Source organism: Salmo salar, chromosome ssa10, assembly GCF_905237065.1.
Source record: "Salmo salar chromosome ssa10, Ssal_v3.1, whole genome shotgun sequence".
In the NCBI taxonomy this organism is placed as follows: domain Eukaryota; kingdom Metazoa; phylum Chordata; class Actinopteri; order Salmoniformes; family Salmonidae; genus Salmo; species Salmo salar.
In genome coordinates this window covers 49,354,916-49,377,760 of record NC_059451.1, presented here as the reverse complement: position 1 = coordinate 49,377,760, position 22,845 = coordinate 49,354,916, and the positions used below count along the sequence as shown (strand labels likewise).

The 22,845-nt window shown below is 42.4% G+C and overlaps 1 protein-coding gene across 3 annotated transcripts in view; it reads right to left on the bottom strand.

Annotated features, from left to right (window-relative positions):
* LOC106560552 (coagulation factor XIII B chain) overlaps positions 1–22,845 on the bottom strand; it is a 65,503-nt gene that overhangs the window by 5,882 nt on the left and 36,776 nt on the right. For 2 of the 3 annotated variants that reach the window (XM_045687887.1, XM_045687888.1), the window contains exons 2-5: positions 11,767–11,910; positions 8,575–8,748; positions 2,399–2,572; positions 2,101–2,301 (exon numbers count right to left, since the gene is read on the bottom strand). In XM_045687887.1, coding sequence (XP_045543843.1) covers positions 2,101–2,301; positions 2,399–2,572; positions 8,575–8,748; positions 11,767–11,910 — 693 coding nt within the window. Of the gene's footprint in view, positions 1–2,100; positions 2,302–2,398; positions 2,573–8,574; positions 8,749–11,766; positions 11,911–18,958; positions 19,044–22,845 lie in introns of those variants that run through there. The other variant, XM_014123547.2, reaches the window with a different exon arrangement.

Genomic DNA, 22,845 nt, shown 5'->3' with positions numbered 1-22,845 from the left:
AAATTCATAGACAGAGCTATGTGTGCAAGGAATGAGGCTAGACAATTGCATTGTTTACCAACTATACTCAGCAAAAAAAGAAATGTCCCTTTTTCAGGACCCTGTCTTTCAGATCTTCATTGTAAAGGGTTTAAACACTGTTTCCCATGCTTGTTCAATGAACCAAAAACAATTAATGAACATGCACCTGTGGAACGTTCGTTAAGACACTTACAGCTTACAGACGGTAGGCAATTAAGGTCACAGTTATGAAAACTCAGGACACTAAAGAGGCCTTTCTACTTACTCTGAAAAACACCACAAGAAAGATGCCCAGGGTCCCTGCTCATCTGCATGAACGTGCCTTAGGCATGCTGCAAAGAGCCGTGAGGACTGCAGATGTGGCCAGGGCAATAAATTGCAATGTCCGTACTGTGAGACGCCTAAGACGGCGCTACAGGGAGACAGGATGGACAGCTGATCATCCTTGCAGTGGCAGACCACGTGTAACCACACCTGCACAGGATCGGTACATCCGAACATCACACCTGCGGGACAGGTACAGGATGGCAACAACAACCGCCCAAGTTACTCCAGGAACGCACAATCCCTCCATCAGTGCTCAGACTGTCTGCAATAGCCTGAGAGAGGCTGGACTGAGGGCTTGTAGGCCTGTTGTAAGGCAGGTCCTCACCAGACATCACCGGCAACAACATCGCCCTTGGACACAAACCCACCGTCGCTGGACCAGACAGGACTGGCAAAAAGTTGCGGTTTTGTCTCAGCAAGGGTGATGGTCGGATTCGTGTTTGTCGTCGAAGGAATGAGCGTTACACCGAGGCCTGTACTCTGGAGCAGGATTGATTTGGAGGTGGAGGGTCCATCATGGTCTTTGGCGGTGTGTCACAGCATCATCGAACTGAGCTTGTTGTCATTGCAGGCAATCTCAATGCTGTGCGTTACAGGGAAGACATCCTCCTCCCTCATGTGGTACCCTTCCTGCAGGCTCATCCTGACATGACCCTCCAGCATGACAATGCCACCAGCCATACTGCTCGTTCTGAGCGTGATTTCCTGCAAGACAGAAATGTCAGTGTTCTGCCATGGCCAGCGAAGAGTCCGGATCTCAATCCCATTGAGCATGTCTGGGACCTGTTGGATCGGAGGGTGAGGGCTAGGGCCATTCCCCCCAGAAATGTCCGGGAACTAGAAGGTGCCTTGGTGGAAGAGTGGGGTAACATCTCACAGCAAGAACTGGCAAATCTGGCGCTGTCCATGAGGAGGAGATGCACTGCAGTACTTAATGCAGTGAGAGCTGGTGAATTTGAGAGCTGGTGAATTTGAGAGCTGGTGGCCAAACCAGATACTGACTGTTACTTTTGATTTTGACCCTCCCCTTTGTTCAGGGACACATTATTCCATTTCTGTTAGTCACATGTCTGTTGAACTTGTTCAGTTTATGTCTCAGTTGTTGAATCCTGTTATGTTCATACAAATATTGACACATGTTATGCTTGCTGAAAATAAACACAGTTGACAGTGAGAGGACATTTCGTTTTTTGCTGAGTTTATGTATAACAACAAAAAAACATGGGTTATGATGGGGTACAACAGTTGAGCTAAGTTCATGAAGCATTTACAAGTAATATTTTAGAAGAATCAATGAGTATACATAATTCATTTAAAAGTCCAAATATAGATGTAGAAATTGCAGATGGCCCCTTTAAAATGTCAAGTTATAGTTTAAATAAATAAAATCCCCACATCAACACAGGTGACCTCTGGTTTATCTGCTGTCCTGTCTCCTGCTGTTTGGCAGGGTTACAGAGGTACAGGCCATTCCCTGATCAAAGGGGCAAGGAGTGCCTCTCAGTCCCCATCATGCGTTCAGATACTGTGCCCCTTTTCATGTTCCTGAACAAACATGCATCAACCTCTTGTCCATTGACAATGAGTTCTGTTTACCAGGATGTGTGATCCTTTGCCCATGGTCTCTGCCACAATCCACTGTGGGTATCCTCAGACCAGTCTTGAAAATGCAGATGACAATGCATTCTAGTGATGTTGATCAGCTTGTTAGACAGTATTTAAAGTTACTATGAAGAGGACATGTTTTCTTACCAATGCATTTTGGAAATGGATAGTTTATCTCTCCATCATTACACTCCACTTCAATGTCTGTTATATTGCTTTCAGATGCATGTTTATGGTAATATCCATGTTTGCAATGAATAGTCTTTTTTTCACCGTGTTCCATGTACATTATTAGGGGTAAATCCTGTAGATGGTACTCTGCATCAAAAGTGTGAATCTCACAAGGCCCTGGTGGAAATGAAATAGTAACATTAAAGCAGCAATACTTGAGCCATGCGTTTCATATATATGATATGTTCATACTGGATGAAAGTCAGGTTCTTACGTAGGCACTTTGGTGAGGTCTCCCATTCTCCATTCAGACATCTGATGCTGCCTGTGAAACTCAGTGTATAATCCAAGTTACATTGGTAGGAAACCTCTGTAACAACGCCTTCACCATCTCTCGCTTTGACAGTGTGATCTCCATTATCAATAGGAGGGGCTGGGGGACAGGTCACTAGATCAAACAGGAAATATATATCAATCATACATTTCAATTGATCTGCAACATTTTATGTCCTACATTAGGAATTAGAGAAAACCAAGGATATGTTGTGGTTAACATGGTCTTGGCCTTCTATTCCAGAATACGTGCAGATCCCCTTTAAATAGCTCCCAAAGTTAGGCAAAGTTGATATTTATCCCTCTCAGCAAAAAGTTTTTTCAAAGGTCAACTGCCCTTTAGAACCAACTTCTCTTTTAAAAGGCCTATATAGCATCAATATGAGTAAGAAACATTAATTATAGTGTCAAAATTGACTACAAAGTGTATATGCTATCATTTTGGTAATGAAGTCAGTCTCGTCCAAAACGTGTTTGGTACGTGGCTGCATCAGGATTCTCTTGAAGGTTTGGTTTGGATTACAATTAATGGCACGTTCATAACAAATGGGAACTTGGACCTCGTATGTCTCAGACTTCCGACTTCAGTGCGATCAAAACAACTGGGAACTCGCCCACTGCACTTGAACTGCTTCGCCAGACAAGATGTGTGGTTAGTATTTGCCCTTGCTCGGGAAATAGCTACTCTAGTGATGGGCTTCCATAAAGTTGTTCAGTAATCTTGTGCAGATGGCCAGGATATGGATTGTTACACCTGACTAGTTTCTACTTGCGCTGTCAACCGTCAAGAGACTGGTGTGTTGTTGGTAAGTAAAGTAGCTAGCTAAGTTTTGATTATAGCTTGCTAACTAGCTACGTTAGCTAGGTAGCTACATGCCATCAGTTGATAGGCTATGCCGCTATGATACATGGCTGCGATATAACTAGTTAAATGCATAGTCTCTCCCTAACGTGTGATGTGAGGAATATTTGCATAGTTAACATTGCACCTGAAGACAGGGTTGATCCCTGCTAGCTAACGTTAGCTAGGTAGCTCATAATCTAACAAACCTGATGACATGTATGATACATGTTGCCAGCTTGCTTTCAACAATGTTTCAACTCGAGCAGGCTAGCTGCTGTCCTTGATGGTTGTGATTGAATGGTAAAGACACACCCAACAAACATCCACATCAAACCACAACTCCAAGACAACTCTCGTTTGACTAAAATTCCTAATGAGCTTTGATGAAAAACGAGGCCAAATCAGTGCAGTCGCCCTTTAAAACTGTAATGAGGGTGTGTGTTTCTGAAAGTCAATCAACTATTCTGGAGAACCAGAAGGTAAACGAGAAGGAGGAGTCTACCGTGTCCGGAAGCAAATTCACCATTAATATTCTATATTCAGGATTCAGCCAAACATCGTTTTAAGGTTTGTTTTACTATTGACAGTTACAGCTGATTTCGGGATTGTACATCGATTTGCTGTCCTTAAATATACGTAATCAGAATTATTTGTTTCAGTCACTGAATTGTTTAATCAAACTTTTTGCTCCCGGCTCCTGATATCAGGGCATAAAAACGTTGATCTGTCTCCTGAATTAGCATAGCATGCATTTCCGCAATGCGCACCAGGTCTGAGCTCGTTTACCCAGGTTTTCCCTTGCTAAACTAGCTGGCTAGTTGAACTATGTTAGTTTCGTCCTCATTGCCAAACTTCATAAATACTGCACCGTTAACTCCGTTGCTAGTTTTACAACTCATGTAACTAAGAAATTCACTGGAAAGAAACTTTAAAGTTATGTATTGTTTTATTGAATAGTCATGACTGATTCAAGATATATGTCGTAATAATACGACGGTGAAGCAGATCATGGCTACTTAACACAGATCCAAGTTCAGTTTTGAGATGCACTGGCGTCATTGGCGTAGGGTTAGCTGGACGTTTCTTACTGGTCTTGAAACTGTGATAACGGGCAGTCTTTCCCCGCTTGGCTCAATGGTATATGTTTTGATTTTGCTAACACAGCCCACTTAACTTTTTTCAACTTTTTTTCAACTGACTACCGTATTTGTTGATTTAAATCAGACTTTATTAATAGAATGAGTAATCCAGGAAGTTCACGAGTTAATTGACATGAGAAAATTGGAGAAAAAAGCAACTGTACAGATCGCAATGACACCAATAATTGGCTAAATTACATCTGGACACTACGGGTTCGTGGAACTCCTCCTCCTCCTCACCACTCTATAAAAGAGTGTATAATACACTGCTCCATACACTCCCCTCCAGGCTCCTCCTTTTCCACCACATCTTTTAGGTAAAAATTGTTCAAAGGGGGCTATTGTGTGAAAATGTGATAAAGCATTGCAAAAGGTACAGTGCTATGGTAATACAGTAGCACTGACATAGGACTTACTGCAGGGGTGGGCAAACTTTTTGGCTCAAGGGCCACATCGGGATTTTGAAATTCAACGGAGGGACGCATTTTTGGTGGGACCAATTGTTTAAAATCAATTTGCAGGGGCCTCCCAAGTGCTGCAGCGGTCTAAGGCACTGCATCGCAATGCTTGAGGCATCACTACAGACCCGGGTTCGATCCCAGGCTGTGTCACAACTGGCAGTGACTGGGAGGCCCATCAGCCAGCGCACAATTGGCCCAGCATCGTCCAGGATAGGAGAGGGTTTGGCATGCCGAGATGATCTTGTACCATCGTGCTCTAGCGACTCTTGTGGTGGGCCAGGCGCGTGCATGCTGACACAGTGTGGCCAGGTGTACGCTGTTTCTTCCCACTCATTGGTGCAGCTGGCTTCCGGGTTAAGCGGGCATTGTGTCAAGAAGCAGTGCCGCTTGGCTGGGTTGTGTTTCGGAGGACGCGCGGCTCTCGACCTTTGCCTCTCCGGAGTCCGTATTGGACTTGCAGCGATGGGACAAGGCTATAACTACCAATTGGATACCATGAAATTGGGGAGAAAAAAGGTATAATATATATTTTTATTAAATTACTTTGCGAATGTCTCGCGTGCCGGATTGAAGTGATTGAAGTGCTTAACATCCTTATCATTTATCGCCCTCCAGGTTCCCTTGGAGAGTTCATCAATGAGCTTGACGCCTTGATAAGTTCCTTTCCTGAGGATGGCTCACCTCTCACAGTTCTGGGTGACTTTAACCTCCCCACGTCTACCTTTGACTCATTCCTCTCTGCCTCCTTCTTTCCACTCCTCTCCTCTTTTGACCTCACCCTCTCACCTTCCCCCCCTACTCACAAGGCAGGCAGTACGCTTGACCTCATCTTTACTAGATGCTGTTCTTCCACTAATCTCATTGCAACTCCCCTCCAAATCTCCGACCACTACCTTGTATCCTTTTCCCTCTTGCTCTCATCCAACACTTCTCACTCTGCCCCTACACGGATGGTATTGCGCCGTCCCAACCTTCGCTCTCTCTCTCCCGCTACTCTCTCCTAGTCCATCCTATCATCTCTTCCCTCTGCTCAAACCTTCTCCAACCTATCTCCTGATTCTGCCTCCTCAACCCTCCTCTCCTCCCTTTCTGCATCCTTTGATTTTCTCTGTCCCCTATCCTCCAGGCCGGCTCGGTCCTCCCCTCCTGCTCCGTGGCTCGACGACTCACTACGAGCTCACAGAACAGGGCTCCGGGCAGCCGAGCGGAAATGGAGGAAAACTCGCCTCCCTGCGGACCTGGCATCCTTTCACTCCCTCCTCTCTACATTCTCCTCTTCTGTCTCTGCTGCTAAAGCCACTTTCTACCACTCTAAATTCCAAGCATCTGCCTCTAACCCTAGGAAGCTCTTTGCTACCTTCTCCTCCCTCCTGAATCCTCCTCCCCCTCCCCCCCTCCTCCCTCTCTGCGGATGACTTCGTCAACCATTTTGAAAGAAGGTTGACGATATCCGATCCTCGTTTGCTAAGTCAAACGACACCACTGGTCCTGCTCACACTGCCCTACCCTGTGCTTTGACCTCTTTCTCCCCTCTCTCTCCAGATAAAATCTTGCGTCTTGTGACGGCCGGCCGCCCAACAACCGGCCCACTTGATCCTATCCCCTCCTCTCTTCTCCAGACCATTTCCGGAGACCTTCTCCCCTTCCTCACCTCGCTCATCAACTCATCCTTGACCGCTGGCTACGTCCCTTCCGTCTTCAAGAGAGCGAGAGTTGCACCCCTTCTGAAAAAACCTACACTCGATCCCTCCGATGTCAACAACTACAGACCAGTATCCCTTCTTTCTTTTCTCTCCAAAACTCTTGAACGTGCCGTCCTTGGCCAGCTCTCCTGTTATCTCTCTCAGAATGACCTTCTTGATCCTAATCAGTCAGGTTTCAAGACTGGGCATTCAACTGAGACTGCTCTTCTCTGTGTCACGGAGGCTCTCCGCACTGCTAAAGCTAACTCTCTCTCCTCTGCTCTCATCCTTCTAGACCTATCTGCTGCCTTTGATACTGTGAACCATCAGATCCTCCTCTCCACCCTCTCCGAGTTGGGCATCTCCGGCGCGGCCCACGCTTGGATTGCGTCCTACCTGACAGGTCGCTCCTACCAGGTGGCGTGGCGAGAATCTGTCTCCGCACCATGCGCTCTCACCACTGGTGTCCCCCAGGGCTCTGTTCTAGGCCCTCTCCTATTCTCGCTATACACCAAGTCACTTGGCTCTGTCATATCCTCACATGGTCTCTCCTATCATTGCTATGCAGACGACACACAATTAATCTTCTCCTTTCCCCCTTCTGATAACCAGGCGGCGAATCGCATCTTTGCATGTCTGTCAGACATATCAGTGTGGATGACGGATCACCACCTCAAGCTGAACCTCGGCAAGACGGAGCTGCTCTTCCTCCCGGGGAAGGACTGCCCGTTCCATGATCTCGCCATCACGGTTGACAACTCCCTTGTGTCCTCCTCCCAGAGTGCTAAGAACCTTGGCGTGATCCTGGACAACACCCTGTTGTTCTCCACTAATATCAAGGCGGTGACCCGATCCTGTAGGTTCATGCTCTACAACATTCGCAGAGTACGACCCTGCCTCACACAGGAAGCGGCGCAGGTCCTAATCCAGGCACTTGTCATCTCCCGTCTGGATTACTGCAACTCGCTGTTGGCTGGGCTCCCTGCCTGTGCCATTAAACCCCTACAACTCATCCAGAACGCCGCAGCCCGTCTGGTATTCAACCTTTCCAAGTTCTCTCACGTCACCCCGCTCCTCCGCTCTCTCCACTGGCTTCCAGTTGAAGCTCGCATCCGCTACAAGACCATGGTGATTGCCTACGGAGCTGTGAAGGGAACGGCACCTCCATACCTTCAGGCTCTGATCAGGCCCTACACCCAAACAAGGGCACTACGTTCATCCACCTCTGGCCTGCTGGCCCCCCTACCTCTGAGGAAGCACAGTTCCCGCTCAGCCCAGTCAAAACTGTTCGCTGCTCTGGCACCCCAATGGTGGAACAAGCTCCCTCACGACGCCAGGACAGCGGAGTCAATCACCACCTTCCGGAGACACCTGAAACCCCACCTCTTTAAGGAATACCTAGGATAGGATAAAGTAATCCTTCTACCCCCCCCCCATAAAAGATCTAGATGCACTATTGTAAAGTGGTTGTTCCACTGGATATCGTAAGGTGGATGCACCAATTTGTAAGTCGCTCTGGATAAGAGCGTCTGCTAAATGACTTAAATGTAAATGTAAATGCCCGACGGCCGGATGCGGCCCGCGGGCTGTACTTTGCCCCCCCCTTGACTAACCGGTACTTTATTTTATGGGACTGAAACATAATCGGGGCGGCAGACAGCCAGTAACCGAGAGGTTGCTGGATTGAATCCCAGAGATGACAAGTAAAAAATCTGTCATTCTGCCCCTGAACAAGGCAGTTAACCCACTGTTCCCCGGTAGGCTGTCATTGTAAATAAGAATTTGTTCTTAATTGACTTGCCTGGTTAAATGTTAAAATGTGAAGAAAAAAAATGTGGTAACTAGCTGGTACCAAGGTAACGGTACCCAGTGGTACGGGTTCAAATTAACCAAAGAATCAATAAATAACAGGTTATAATTGTCTAATTACCATATGTCCATGTATATGCATGTTGCTTTCTGTACTGTAAAATACAGTCCTACAGACTTACCTTGGCACTCGATTGTCTTACTCCACTCTCCGTTCTTGCAAGTTGCTTTTCCTCTAGCGCCTGTGTTTGGGCCGCTAAGGCATCCATAATCTATTTGGTCCCCATTTTCATATGTCTCTCGGTCAGGAATCAGCAGCATTCTGGTGTCTGCACCCTCAGGTTTACTACAGTAATCTGCAAGCGAAGCACAGACATGGAGGAATACCCTCCTCCATACTCTTTTGGCTCCTCCATTTCCACCACATCTTTTAAAACAGTGTAATGTGTTACTCTGTGTGGAAATATCAATCCAATTGCATTGTTCGACGTTAAAGCTTGTACGGGACAAGTGAAAAAAAAAATTGTTGGGCAAGCACAATATAAATTTAAGTTGTCCGAATGGACAAGTAAAAAAACAACAAACAAAACAAAACAATTAGTCAGATCAGAATTGGATCAAAGTGCCCTCAGGATGTGATGTGTTGCGCACCGTTCTCACAATCTCTGCAGAGCACATTGGAATATAATGATTGTATTGCATTGAGAGCCAATCACATTTTTCTACAGTGCATTCGGAAAGTATTCAGACCCCTTGACTTTTTCCACATTTTGTTAAGTTTCAGCCTTATTCTAAAATGTATTCAATTGTTTTCCCCCCTCATCAATATACACACAATACCCCATAATTACAAAGCAAAAACTGGTTTTAATAAATTGTAGCAAATTTATAATAAAAACCCCCTGAAGTATCCACATACATTACATAATCATTAAGTCCCTTTACTCAGTACTTTGTTGAAGCACCTTTGGCAGCGATTACAGCATCGAGTCTTCTTGGGTATGACGCTACAAGCTTGGCACACCTGTATTTGGGGAGTTTCTCCCATTCTTCTCGTCGCTGCACAGCTATTTTCAGGTCTCTCCATCTTTACCTCGATCCTGACTAGTTTCCCATTCCCTGCCGCTGAAAAACATCCCCACAGCATGATGCTGCCATCCCATTCTTCACCGTAGGGATGGTGCCAGGTTTCCTCCAGACGTGACGCTTGGTATTCAGTCCAAATAGTTCAATCTTGGTTTCATCAGACCAGAGAATCTTGTTTCTCATAGTCTGAAAGTCCTTTAGGTGCCTTTTGGCAATCTCCAAGTGGGCTGTCATGTGCCTTTTTACTGAGGAGTGACTTCCGTCTGGCCACTCTACCATAAAGGCCTGATTGGTGGAGTGCTGCAGAGATCGTTGTCCTTCTGGAAGGTTCTCCCATCTCCACAGAGGAACTTTGGAGCTCTGTCAGAGTGACCATCGGTTCTTGGTCACCTCCCTGACCAAGGCCCTTCTCCCCCTATTGCTCAGTTTGGCCAGGCGGCCAGCTCTAAGAAGAGTCTTGGTTTTTCCAAACTTCTCCCACCTCATAATGTGGAGGCTACTGTATTATTGGGGTGCTTCAATGCTGCAGACATTTTTTGATACCCTTCCCCAGATCTGTGCCTCGACACAATCCTGTCTCAGATCTCTACGGACAATTCCTGCGACCTCATGTCTTGGTTTTTGCTCTGACATGAACTGTCAACAATGAGACCTTTATATAGAAAGGTGTGTGCCTTTCCAAATCCTGTACAATCAATTTAATTTACTACAGGTGGACTCCAATCAAGTTGTAGAAACATCTCAAGGATGATCAATGGAAACAGGATTTTGAGTCTCATAGCAAAGTGTCAGAATACTTATTATAAATAAGGTATTGATGTTTTTTATTTTAAGTAAATGTGCACACATTTCTAAACTCTTTTCGCTTTGTCATTGTGCTGTATTGTGTGTAGATTTATTTATTTAATCCATTTTAAAATAAGGCTGTAATGTAACAATGTGGAAAAATTCAACGGGTATGAATACTTTCCGAATGCACTGTAGTGTACTTAGTGAGTTATTTGCTTAGTTTCAGCAATTATTTTGTCGGCTAACAGGTTTCATACGGACATGAAACATCAAGGGGGCTGTTTCTCCAGGAGAGAGAGCAACATTCAAAATGTAATTGAGGGAAAAACTGTTTTTAAAACAACTGTTTTTAAAGAGAGTGGAGTTCCAGCTTTCTGTGAGTTTAACACAAATTTGCAACACTAAATAAAAAGGAAATGCTACCACTTTACAAACAAATAATGTAATTGAGATAATGTACTAGTGGAACATTTACATTACATTTACATTTAAGTTATTTAGCAGACGCTCTTATCCAGAGCGACTTACAAATTGGACCGGCGGAGCGCGCTGTTTGTAGTGAATATATATACTCTATATAGGTCTACCAATGGACATTTTTTGTTGGACATTACATTCACTGTTTTATCAATTACATTGCTATCTAGCAACATTATCTTATTTAGGGTTAGCAATCTAGCTAATGTGTTTTGATTTCCCACTTCCTCATCAGGTGGTGAATTACGTAACATATAATCTAGGCCAATATGAACAAAAAAGATGATTCCTGAAGAGCAACAAATAAATCTAATCATTCTGGATCATACTTTGACATGAGGAACACCAAAATATCCATCATGCATTCCCTGTACATGTTAGAAATAGCTAACATAGCTAGGCTGTCTAGAGCCCTAATGGAAAGTAGGCCTAACTGTGCATAAGCTAACTCTGTCCATATTACCCAGCTCTAGACAGATGGTATTCTACATTTTTGTCTCATTCTCTGTATGGTAATAATAATGATACTAATGAATTTCATTTTGTAAAGTGTCTTCTTGCATCATACAACACAATTTGGACTTGAGCTTTCACTCAAGTCAAAATATGTCCTACTTTTCCAAAGGACAAGTGGGTAAAAAAGTTAATGTCAAGCCCTGAATTGTAGTTAATGCAATAAGCATTTCAACGTTTTTGGTAAAAAGCTGAGGGATGGTGCTGGAGAAATTTTACCACTCTCAAATTCATAGACATAGCTATGGATGCATGGACAGACCATCCATGATATCAACATTATACTTTGAACCATGTTTTGAGGCTATATAGTGTTCGTTTACATTTACTTTGTTTACAAACAAAGGAGTAAAACAATCTTATACTTTGGGTTATGATGAGGTGCGACAGTTGAACTAAGCTCATGAGTCATTTATAAGTTATGTTCTTCAAGAATCATTTGGTACATGTCATTAATTTAGAAGTCCAACAATATGTGTAGTAACTGCAGGTTGCCCCTTTAAACTTACCTTTGCCCTTGATGGTCTTATCCCACTCTCCGTTCTTACAAATTGCAAGACATCCGTACTCTACTTGGTCCCCATTTTCATAACGCTCTCGATCAGGAATCAGCTGCATTCTCCTCCCTGCACCCTCAGGCTTACCACAGTACTCTGCAGATGAAGCACAGCATGTTTGAACTCTCAAAGTGCAACCAACTACAGTGATCGAGAAGGTCACGCTTTAAATTACATTCAGCTTATAAAGACTTCATAAAGCCTTCATAATGCTTTCATCAGCACTACATAAATGTGTTACAAATTATCTATAACAGTATGTCATGCTTTATAAAGGGTTCATAAATGGGACATAACTGTGTGACATAATCACCAATGTCAAATGTGACATAAGCCACTATGTGAAATATGATAAAAACATGCGCTTTATAAAGGGTGACATGTTATGCTGCAGGATGACACATGCTCTAAAGTGAACACAAGTTAGTCACATTACCTAAACATGTACCTAGACACTTCCGCCCAAAATGCTGAGAAGGTCTGGTGGACCAACGCATCACACTTGACTTCTTTAGCCAATACAGAGTGCCGGGAGAATCTCCCAGCGCATTACTCATTGGCTTAATCTACCAACCAATCATCTCCACAACAACTTCCCCCATGTGTCTTGTGCATCAGTCTTATCGGTCAGACCTCTTTGCAGTAAAGAGATTGTGTTTGTAACTCTTATCGGGATAGTTTTCCCCACAATCGACCAAAGATTATAAGTGTGTAGTCTTTATTATTCTGGTTGAAGCCATTAGCTAGCTATGTCCTTTGCTAATTAGCTAGCTGGAAATGAGGGCTTGTTGTTTTCTCACTCTCTTGAGGCTAGGGGAATGGTTTCCACTAGATCACAAAGTCAAAATTGTCTATATCGTAGAAATACATGAGAACAAAAGTTTGCTTTTTGGTCTTAATTCAAGGTTAGGGTGAGGCATAAGGTTAGCAGTGTGGTAAAGGTTAGGATTAGGTTTAAACTGAAACTTGAAGGGAAATTGTGGAAATGGGCGGAGTTTATGACTTTGTGGCCTTGTTAACTTGTGACGACAAGGGGAAAGGTTTTTTCTGTCAAAGGACATGATAACAAATACTTTATTCAGTAATGTCACTGTCATAGAAATCATTGGCCACTCCTACTAAGGCCAACTTTGAATGGTTGATATCCCAGGCTTATATGTGCGCAATAGCCTGCGCAATAGCCTGGGGACGAGCCCCCAACATAAGGACATTGAAAGTGGCTTTCGTCTAGAATCAAGTTACATGTTCCTCAGTACACAAACATGCACACAACAACGTAATGAGCCATACTGTGCAGTGCTGGGCCCAGTTAGGTCTTTGATCATTTCACCCACTCCCCTGCTGAAAGATCAGCCACAAAATGTTGGCACCGTTGTAACAAGTTGTAAACAAGCCCTGTCTCCCGCATGGGAGAGATGACGATTAAGAATACACTCACACACCCAAAACCCAAGCTTTGCAGGTCCATCAACCCATCTAAATATGTCTCACACCCTACAGCAGAGCTATTCAACTATATTCTTACAGGGGCCAGATGTAAAAAAGGTTAATTTAAAAAAAGCAAGGTGCCTAAACGGCTACCCTGGGGAATTCCTGATTCTGACTGGATTATATTTGAGAGGCTTCTGTTAAAGAACACCCTCTGTGTTCTGTTAGACAAGTAACTCTTTATCCACATTATAGCAAGGGATGTAAAGCCATAACACATACGTTTTTCCAGCTGCAAACTATGATCAATAATGTCAAAAGCTGCACTGAAGTCTAACAAGACAGCCCCCACAATAATTTTATTATCAATTTCTCTCAGCCAATCATCAGTCATTTGTGTAAGTGATGTGCTTGTTGAGTGTCCTTCCCTATAAGCATGCTGAAAATCTGTTTTCAATTTGTTTTACTGTAAAATAGCATTGTATCTGGTCAAACACCATTTTTCCAGATGTTTTCTAAGTGTTGGTAACGGGCTGATTGGTCAGATGCGGCAAATAGGAGTGTCAATATCGTCTGCTATTATCCTCAGTAATTTTCCATCCAGATTGTCAGACCAAGGTGGCGTCATTGTTAATAGACGACAATCATTTTTTCACCTCTTCCACACTGACTTTACGGAATTCAAAAGTACAGTTCTTGTCTTTCGTAATTTGGTCCGATGTACTTAAATGTGTAGTGTCAGCGTTTGAGGCTGGCATGTCATCCCTAAGTTTGCTTATCTTGCCAATGAAAAAGTCATTAAAGTAGTTTTCAATATCAGTGGGCTTTGATGAATGAGTCATCTCATTCAATGAATGAAGGACCAGAGTTGGCTTTTTTTCCCAAAATGTAATTTTAGTTGCCCCAAAACTTTTTACTATCATTCTTTATATAATTTATCTTTGATTCATAGTGTAGTTTATTTTTATTTAATTTAGTCACATGATTTCTTAATTTGCAGTACGTTTGCCAATCAGTTGGCCTGCCAGACTTATTTGCCATACCTTTTGCCTCATCCCTCTCAACCATACACATTTTAAATTCCTCATCAATTCAAGGGGATTTAACAGTTTTTTTTTCAGTCATTTTCTTAATGGGTGCGTGCTTATTAGTAACAGGAATAAGTAGTTTCATAAATGCGTCAAGTGCAGCGTCTGGTTGCACCTCATTACACATCACAGACCAGCAAATATTCTTTACATCATCATATGAATCACTACAAAACTTGTTGTATGACCTTTTATACACTATATTAGGCCCAGCGTTTGGAACTTTGGTTTTCCTAGATATGACTATCATATTGTGACCACTGCATCCTATGGATTTGTATACTGCTTTCAAGCAAATATCTTCAGCGTTAGTAAAGATGTGATCAATACATGTTGATGATTTAATTCCTGTACTGTTTGTAACTACCCTGGTAGGTTGACTGACAACCTGATCCAGGTTGCAGGCACTGGTTACAGTTTGAAGCTTTTTCCTGAGTGGGCAGCTTGATGATGGCCAGTCAATATTTAAATCACCCAGAAAATATACTTCTCTAATGATATCAAATACATTATCACCTTCGCTCGCTTGAAACCGCTAGAAACCACTAGAAACAGCTAGAATCCACTAAAAACCACTAGAAACAGCTAGAAACCACTAGAAACAGCTAGAAACCACAAACAGATTGAAACCACTAGAAACAGCTTGAAGCGGCTTGAAACCACTAGAATCCGCTAGAATCCGCTAGAATCCGCTAGAAACCACTAGAAACCACTAGAAACCACTAGAAACCACTAGAAACAGCTAAAAACCACTAGAAACAGCTAAAAACCACTAGAAACAGCTAAAAACAGCTAAAAACCAATTGAAACTGCTTGAAACCACTAGAAACCACTAGAAACCACTAGAAACAGCTAGAAACCACTGAAAACCGAAAGAAACCGCTGGGAACCACACAAAAGGCCACACTTGCCATTTTGGCACTGAGTCGGATTTTGGAGGGGATTTTTTTTGCAGAGCTTTTATTAACCTGTTGGGGGTAGGGGGCAGTATTGACACGGCCAGATAAAAAACATACCCGATTTAATCTGGTTACTACTCCTGCCCAGTAACTAGAATATGCATATAATTATTGGCTTTGGATAGAAAACACCCTAAAGTTTCTAAAACTGTTTGAATGGTGTCTGTGAGTATAACAGAACTCATATGGCAGGCAAAAACCTGAGAGGATTCTGAACAGGAAGTGGCCTGTCTGACAAGTTGTTGTTCATCTTGGCTCTTTTTATTGAAGACTGAGGATCTTTGCTGTAACGTGACACTTCCTACGGCTCCCATAGGCTCTCAGAGCCCGGGAAAAAGCTGAATGATATCGAGGAAGCCCCAGGCTGAAACACATTATCGCTTTTGGCAAGTGGCTGATCAGAGGACAATGGGCTTAGGCGCGAGCCCGAGTCGACGCCATGCTTTATTTTCTTTCGTCTGTTTACCTAAATGCAGATTCCCGGTCGGAATATTATCACTTTTTTACGAGAAAAATGGCATAAAAATTAATTTTAAACAGCGGTTGACATGCTTCGAAGTACGGTAATGGAATATTTAGAATTTTTTTGTCACGAATTGCGCCATGCTCGTGACCCTTATTTACACTTCAGATAGTGTCTTGAACGCATGAACAAAACGCCGCTGTTTGGATATAACGATGGATTATTTTGGACCAAACCAACATTTGTTATTGAAGTAGAGGTCCTGGGAGTGCATTCTGACGAAGAACACCAAAGGTAATAACATTTTTCTTATAGTAAATCTGACTTTGGTGAGTGCTAAACTTGCTGGGTGTCTAAATAGCTAGCCCTGTGATGCCGGGCTATCTACTTACAATATTGCAAAATGTGCTTTCACCGAAAAGCTATTTTAAAATCGGACATAACGAGTGCATAGAGGAGTTCTGTATCTATAATTCTTAATATAATTGTTATGCTTTTTGTGAACGTTTATCGTGAGTAATTTAGTAAATTTTTTGTAAATTCACCGGAAGTTTGCGGGGGGTATGCTAGTTCTGAACGTCACATGCTAATGTAAAAAGCTGGTTTTTGATATAAATATGAACTTGATTGAACAAAACATGCATGTATTGTATAACATAATGTCCTAGAAGTGTCATCTGATGAAGATCATCAAAGGTTAGTGCTGCATTTAGCTGTCTTCTGGGTTTTTGTGACATTATATGCTAGCTTGAAAAATGGGTGTCTGATTATTTCTGGCTTGGTACTCTGCTGACATAATCTAATGTTTTGCTTTCGTTGTAAAGCCTTTTTGAAATCGGACAGTGTGGTTAGATTAACGAGAGTCTTGTCTTTAAAATGGTGTAAAATAGTCATATGTTTGAGAAATTGAAGTAATAGCATTTCTAAGGTATTTGAATAATGCGCCACGGGATTCCACTGGCTGTTACGTAGGTGGGAAGAAATCGTCCCACTGGCCCTAGAGAAGTTAATTGGCCAACTGGCAAATGTCTTCACTGACATTTTCAACCTCTACCTGACCGAGTCTGTAATACCTACATGTTTCAAACAGACCCCCATAGTCCCTGTGCCTAAGGAAGCGAAGGTAACCTGCCTGAATGATTACCGCCCCGTAGCACTCACGTCGGTAGCCATGAAGTGCTTTGAAATGCTGGTCATGGATCACATCAACAGCATCCTCCCGGATACCCTAGACCCACTCCGATTCGCATACCACCCCAACAGATCCACAGATGACGCAATCTCAATATCACTCCACACTGCCCTTTCAAACCTGGACAAAAGGAACACCTATTTGAGAATGCTGTTCATTAACTTCTCTAGGGTAGGGGGCAGTATTTTGACGTCCGGATGAAAAGTGTGCCCGTAGTAAACTGCCTGCTACCCAGACCCAGAATGTAGGATATGCATATTATTAGTAGATTTGGATAGAAAACACTCTAAAACTGTTTGAATGATATCTGTGAGTATAACAGAACTCATATGGCAGGCAAAAACCTGAGAAAAATCCAACCAGGAAGTGGGAAATCTGAGGCTTGTAGTTTTTTCAAGTGATTGCCTATCTAACACACAGTGACTTAGGGTTCATTTTGCACTTCCTAAGGCTTCCACTGGATATCAATAGTCTTTAGAAAGTTGTTTGATGCTTCTATGGTGAACAGAGAGCGAACAAAGGAAGTTGGAAGTTGTTGACTCAGGAAAGGACATGAGTTCATTGGTGCGCATTCACGTGAGAGATAGCTGTGTTCCATTACATTTTTCAAGACATTGGAATCGTCCAGTTGGAATATTATTGAAGTTTTATGTTAAAAAGGCCCTAAAGATTGATGCTATACATCGTTTGACATGTTTCTACGAACGTAAATATAACTTTTTTTTACTTTTCGTTGTGAAATTTTCGGCGCGCTTCCCACATTTGGAGTATCTTACTGAACACGCTAACAACAAGGAGGTATTTGGACATAAATTATGAACTTTATCGAACAAAACAACATTTATTGTGGACCTGGGATTCCTGGAAGTGCCTTCTGATGAAGATTATTAAAGGTAAGTGAATATTTATAATGCTATTTATGCGTTTAGATGACTCCAAGATGGCCGGTGTCTATAATTGCCTGCTGTTTTTTTCTGAGCACAGTACTCAGATTATTGCAAAGTGTGCTCTCCCAATAAAGTTATTTTGAAATCTGTCAACGCGATTGCATTCAGGAGATGTTAATCTATAATTCTTTGAATAACAGTTTAAATTTTTATCAAGGTTTATGAATAGTATTTTTTAATTTGTTGTGCTGATCCACCGGCAGTATTGAAGGCAAAATATTTTCTGAACATCATGCGCCACTGTAAAATGCTGTTTTTGGATATAAATATGAACTTGATAGAAAAAAAAATGCATGTATTGTCTAACATATTGTCCTAGGAGTGTCATCTGATGAAGATTGTCAAAGGTTAGTGCATAATTTTAGCTGGTTTTCTGCTTTTGGGGACGCCTGTTCTTGCATTGAAAATGGCTGTGTATAATGTTTTCTCTATGTACTGTCCTAACATAATCTAACCTAATGCTTTCGCCATGAAGCTTTTTTGAAATCGGACAACGTGGTTGGATTAAGGAGATGTTTATCTATAAAATGGTGGAAAATAGTTGTATGTTTGAGAAATTTGAATTATTACATTTTGTTTATTTGGCGCTCTGATATTTCACTGGCTGTTGATAGTGTGTACCGCGGGTGGGACGGTGGCGTCCCACGTAACCCATAGAAGTTAAATAGGGTACGTTTTTCATCCGGCTGTGAAAATACTGCCCCCTAGCCCAGACAGGTTAAATCTTGTTATGTTCATACAAATATTTACACATGTTAAGTTTGCTGAAAATAAACGCAGTTGACATTGAGAGGACGTTTCTTTTTTTGCTGAGTTTATATTCTTGAAGTCAAAAACATAAAAAGTGAATATGGAACTGATGGCAGAAATTGTTGTCACCTTCCCAGCGTATCAGAAGAGTAATGTGTTGTTTCCCTATGATGATGTACAATAGTAGCTAAATGTAGCAAAGCAAACATTTGCTCACTTTGTGTAGTCTAGTCAGAGTCTTACAGAGCAATTGGTGGATACTAACCCAAAGTGGGAACTTCAAGCATGTGAGAAAGTGAAGGAAAAAACATCCTTACCAGTCTGAGCTGATGAAGCATCCACATTCACCCATACCACCAGACACAGCAGAGTCAGAGATGATTTCATGTTGATCAAATGGTAGATGCAGTAAAAATGGAAGGAGTAGAACATAAATAGTGTCTATCCCAAAGTTAATGTTTGTCTACAGAGTTCCAGCCCCCAGGGCGCACTGAAGAGGACCTCTGTCAAGTTCATGACCCCGTTTATACACTGCTGGCAAAAAGCAACCGCTACCAGGGCTCAGTCTAAGATGACCAGTACACTTAAAAGTGATGTGATCCTTATGTTCGGCATAGAGTTTATTTTGATGTTCCGGAGGATATTTAAATTGGATGTTCTGTGTGTTCATCAGCTGTTCATCCACAGTGCAGGGTTCTGAAACGAGAAGATGGTACAGGAATCAGCGTGTGAATGTGTCCTTCAAGGGCCAAAGATGTTTAGTTGTTTTTCATTTTAATGAATGATATCACTATGCCCATAGATCCTTGAGGAATGTCACTTGTCAATGCCTCAGGAGCATGGTTCAACAGTTACCTTTCAACTCTAGATGCATTTTAAAATAATTAATCAATTGAACTTGAATTCCATTCCATTCCGATCGTTAAAGTGGAGTTAGCAAGCGAGTCTTTGGGCCAATGTTATTTTAGACGGCTACTTACTCATGCAGGTTATCGATCCTATCCACATCCCGTCACGACACGTCTTGTACGCTGAAGGGGGATCAAGGATGTGGTATTTCTGGCAGGCATATTCAACTGATTCTCCATTTCTGTAACGTTCTCTGTTATGGCCCATTGTGTCTCCGTTCATGAGATGTGGAGGTGGTCCACAGAAATCCTTGGGCTCTAGGAAGACATGGGTGAGGTTATAAAAGTACCTTTACTAAACCTGTATTCAGGGAGCACTGAAGAGGACCTCTGTCAAGGGGGACTGACCCAAAATACTGGAATATTCAAAAATATTGATTTCAATCTATTGCAGTAGAATCACAGGAACTATCACAGTGTTCTTGTGAAAATGCTCAATATAAAAAGGCTTTGGGTGGGGGAAGTGCCCTCCCACACATGGACATGCAGTAATTGGATTGCTGTGTCATCACTCCTTGCAATTGGCATATTATTCTTTCCAAGACATTTTGTGTTGCTATAGCCTTTGCTTTGTATTATAAAAGGTTTCATTTTTGGTTGAATATAACCTCATTTATTTTGCCACGTATATATGTGCGCCACATGAAAAATATAATGCTATAAATCCCTAGAAAAATAAAGATATTGCTCAGCAGCAGAAGGACCTGTGTCTACCAGGATATCTAACTACTACAGTATTTCAGCACAGCTGTGGAAAACAACCTACAGTTACAGGCCCAGGCCACTAGAGGGCCTGATCACACCTTAAAGGTAAATTTCACCCTGGCTCTGCCACAACATATTGTCAGAACTATATGACCTGAAAGATACTCTGGTCTTCAGGCTACATCCAACCACCTGTAACCCCAAGCTCGTTCGATATGACCACCTGTAACCCCAAGCTCGTTCGATATGACCACCTGTAACCCCAAGCTCGTACTATATGACCACCTGTAACCCCAAGCTCGTACTATATGACCACCTGTAACCCCAAGCTCGTTCTATATGACCACCTGTAACCCCAAGCTCGTTCGATATGACCACCTGTAACCCCAAGCTCGTTCGATATGACCACCTGTAACCCCAAGCTCGTACTATATGACCACCTGTAACCCCAAGCTCGTTCTATATGACCACCTGTAACCCCAAGCTCGTTCGATATGACCACCTGTAACCCCAAGCTCGTTCGATATGACCACCTGTAACCCCAAGCTCGTACTATATGACCACCTGTAACCCCAAGCTCGTTCTATATGACCACCTGTAACCCCAAGCTCGTTCTATATGACCACCTGTAACCCCAAGCTCGTTCTATATGACCACCTGTAACCCCAAGCTCGTTCTATATGACCACCTGTAACCCCAAGCTCGTTCTATATGACCACCTGTAACCCCAAGCTCGTTCTATATGACCACCTGTAACCCCAAGCTCGTTCTATATATTAACAAACATCAAAATTATCCAAACTTCCAGACCACGTCTTCAACCCCTTTCTCTTTTTACCTTTTCTCTTTGTAAAACTCAGGTAATCTGGAGTCCTTCCACAGTGCCCTACTGAAAAATACCCTCACTTGTCACCATAGCAACACCCACGCGCTCCAGCAGGTATATTTCACTGGTCATCTCCCTCTCTAACTTTAAGCATCAGCTGTCAGAGAAGCTTACAGATCACTGTACCTATATACAGCAAATCTGTAAATAGCACACCCAACTACCTCATCCCCATATTGTTATTTATCCTCTTGCTCTATTGCACCCCAATATCTCTACTTGCACATCATCATCATCTGCACATCTGTCACTCCAGTGTTAATGCGAAATTGTAATTATTTAGCCTCTATGGACTATTTATTGCCTTACCTCCCTACTCTTCTACATTTGCACACACTGTACATAGATTGTTCTATTGTGTAATTGACTGTACATTTGTTTATGTGTAACTCTGTGTTGTTTTTGTCGCACTGCTTTGCTTTATCTTGGCCAGGTGGCAGTTGTAAATGAGAACTTGTTCTCAACTGGCCCACCTGGTTAAATAAAGGTGAAATAATAAATAAAAAGAATATTAAAATAATTAAAAATTGTAGTATGTTGAACTATACTGTATATACTATACTATTGTCTTTCCAATGTGCTTCTGCTTAATGATGACTGAACCTAATATACAGGCAAAGAAGGATTTGGCTTGCTGGCCTAACAGCAGCCAAGAGAATGGTTGCCTTACAATGGCAAGCCCCACACACTCTACCACGTCAGCAATTTCCTCATTCAAAGACATAGCTTTTGCATCATGTAGTCGATCTCTCAACTACATGATGCAAAATCAGACAATATTGACATTTGGAATACAACTCTTGACAGCTTAAAATCACTACTTTGACACTGTATGTACTCAAGTAAGGTCCTGTGGAGGGGAGTAGGTGGGAGGATGCATGCGTATTTGTGGAATGTCTGTTGGTTTGTGTCTTTTTGTCCTGTCAAACCTCCCCCAAAAAGGAACAAAACAAATACAAATTTAAAATAAATATATATGCTATAATATACTTTACTTGTTCTTCCACTAGTGTTGCAATTATTGTTTTAGCTACATCATATACATACATATCAACAATATTCTAATATGCATACTGTAGGTTTAGAGCTAGCCTCATCTACCAGTGAGGTTAACCTGTTATGGATAGGGGGCAGTATTTTCATGGCCGGAAAAAAACGTACCCGATTTAATCTGTTTATTACTCCTGCCCAGAAACTAGAATATGCATTTAATGTTTGATTTGGATAGAAAACACCGTAAAGTTTCTAAAACTGTTTGAATGGTGTCTGTGAGTATAACTTAACTCATATGGCAGGCCAAAACCTGAGAAGATTCCAAACAGGAAGTGCCCTCTCTGACCATTTCTTGGCCTTCTTTAGCCTCTTTATTGAAAACAGAGGATCTCTGCTGTAACGTGACACTTTCTAAGGCTCCCATAGGATCTCAGGTGCCAGAACGGGGAATGATGACTCTGCAGTCCCCGGCTGAAAAACAGTAGGGCATTTGGATAGTGGTCGATCTGAGAACAATGAAACGGGTGCGCGCGTGCACATGAAGAGTCCATTTTACATTTTCAGTCTTTGAACGAAAACGACGTCTCCCGGTCGGAATATTACCGCTATTTTACGAGAAAAATCGCATAAAAATTGATTTTAAACAGCGTTTGACATACTTCGAAGTACGGTAATGGAATATTTTGAAATTTTATGTCACGATATGCGCCGG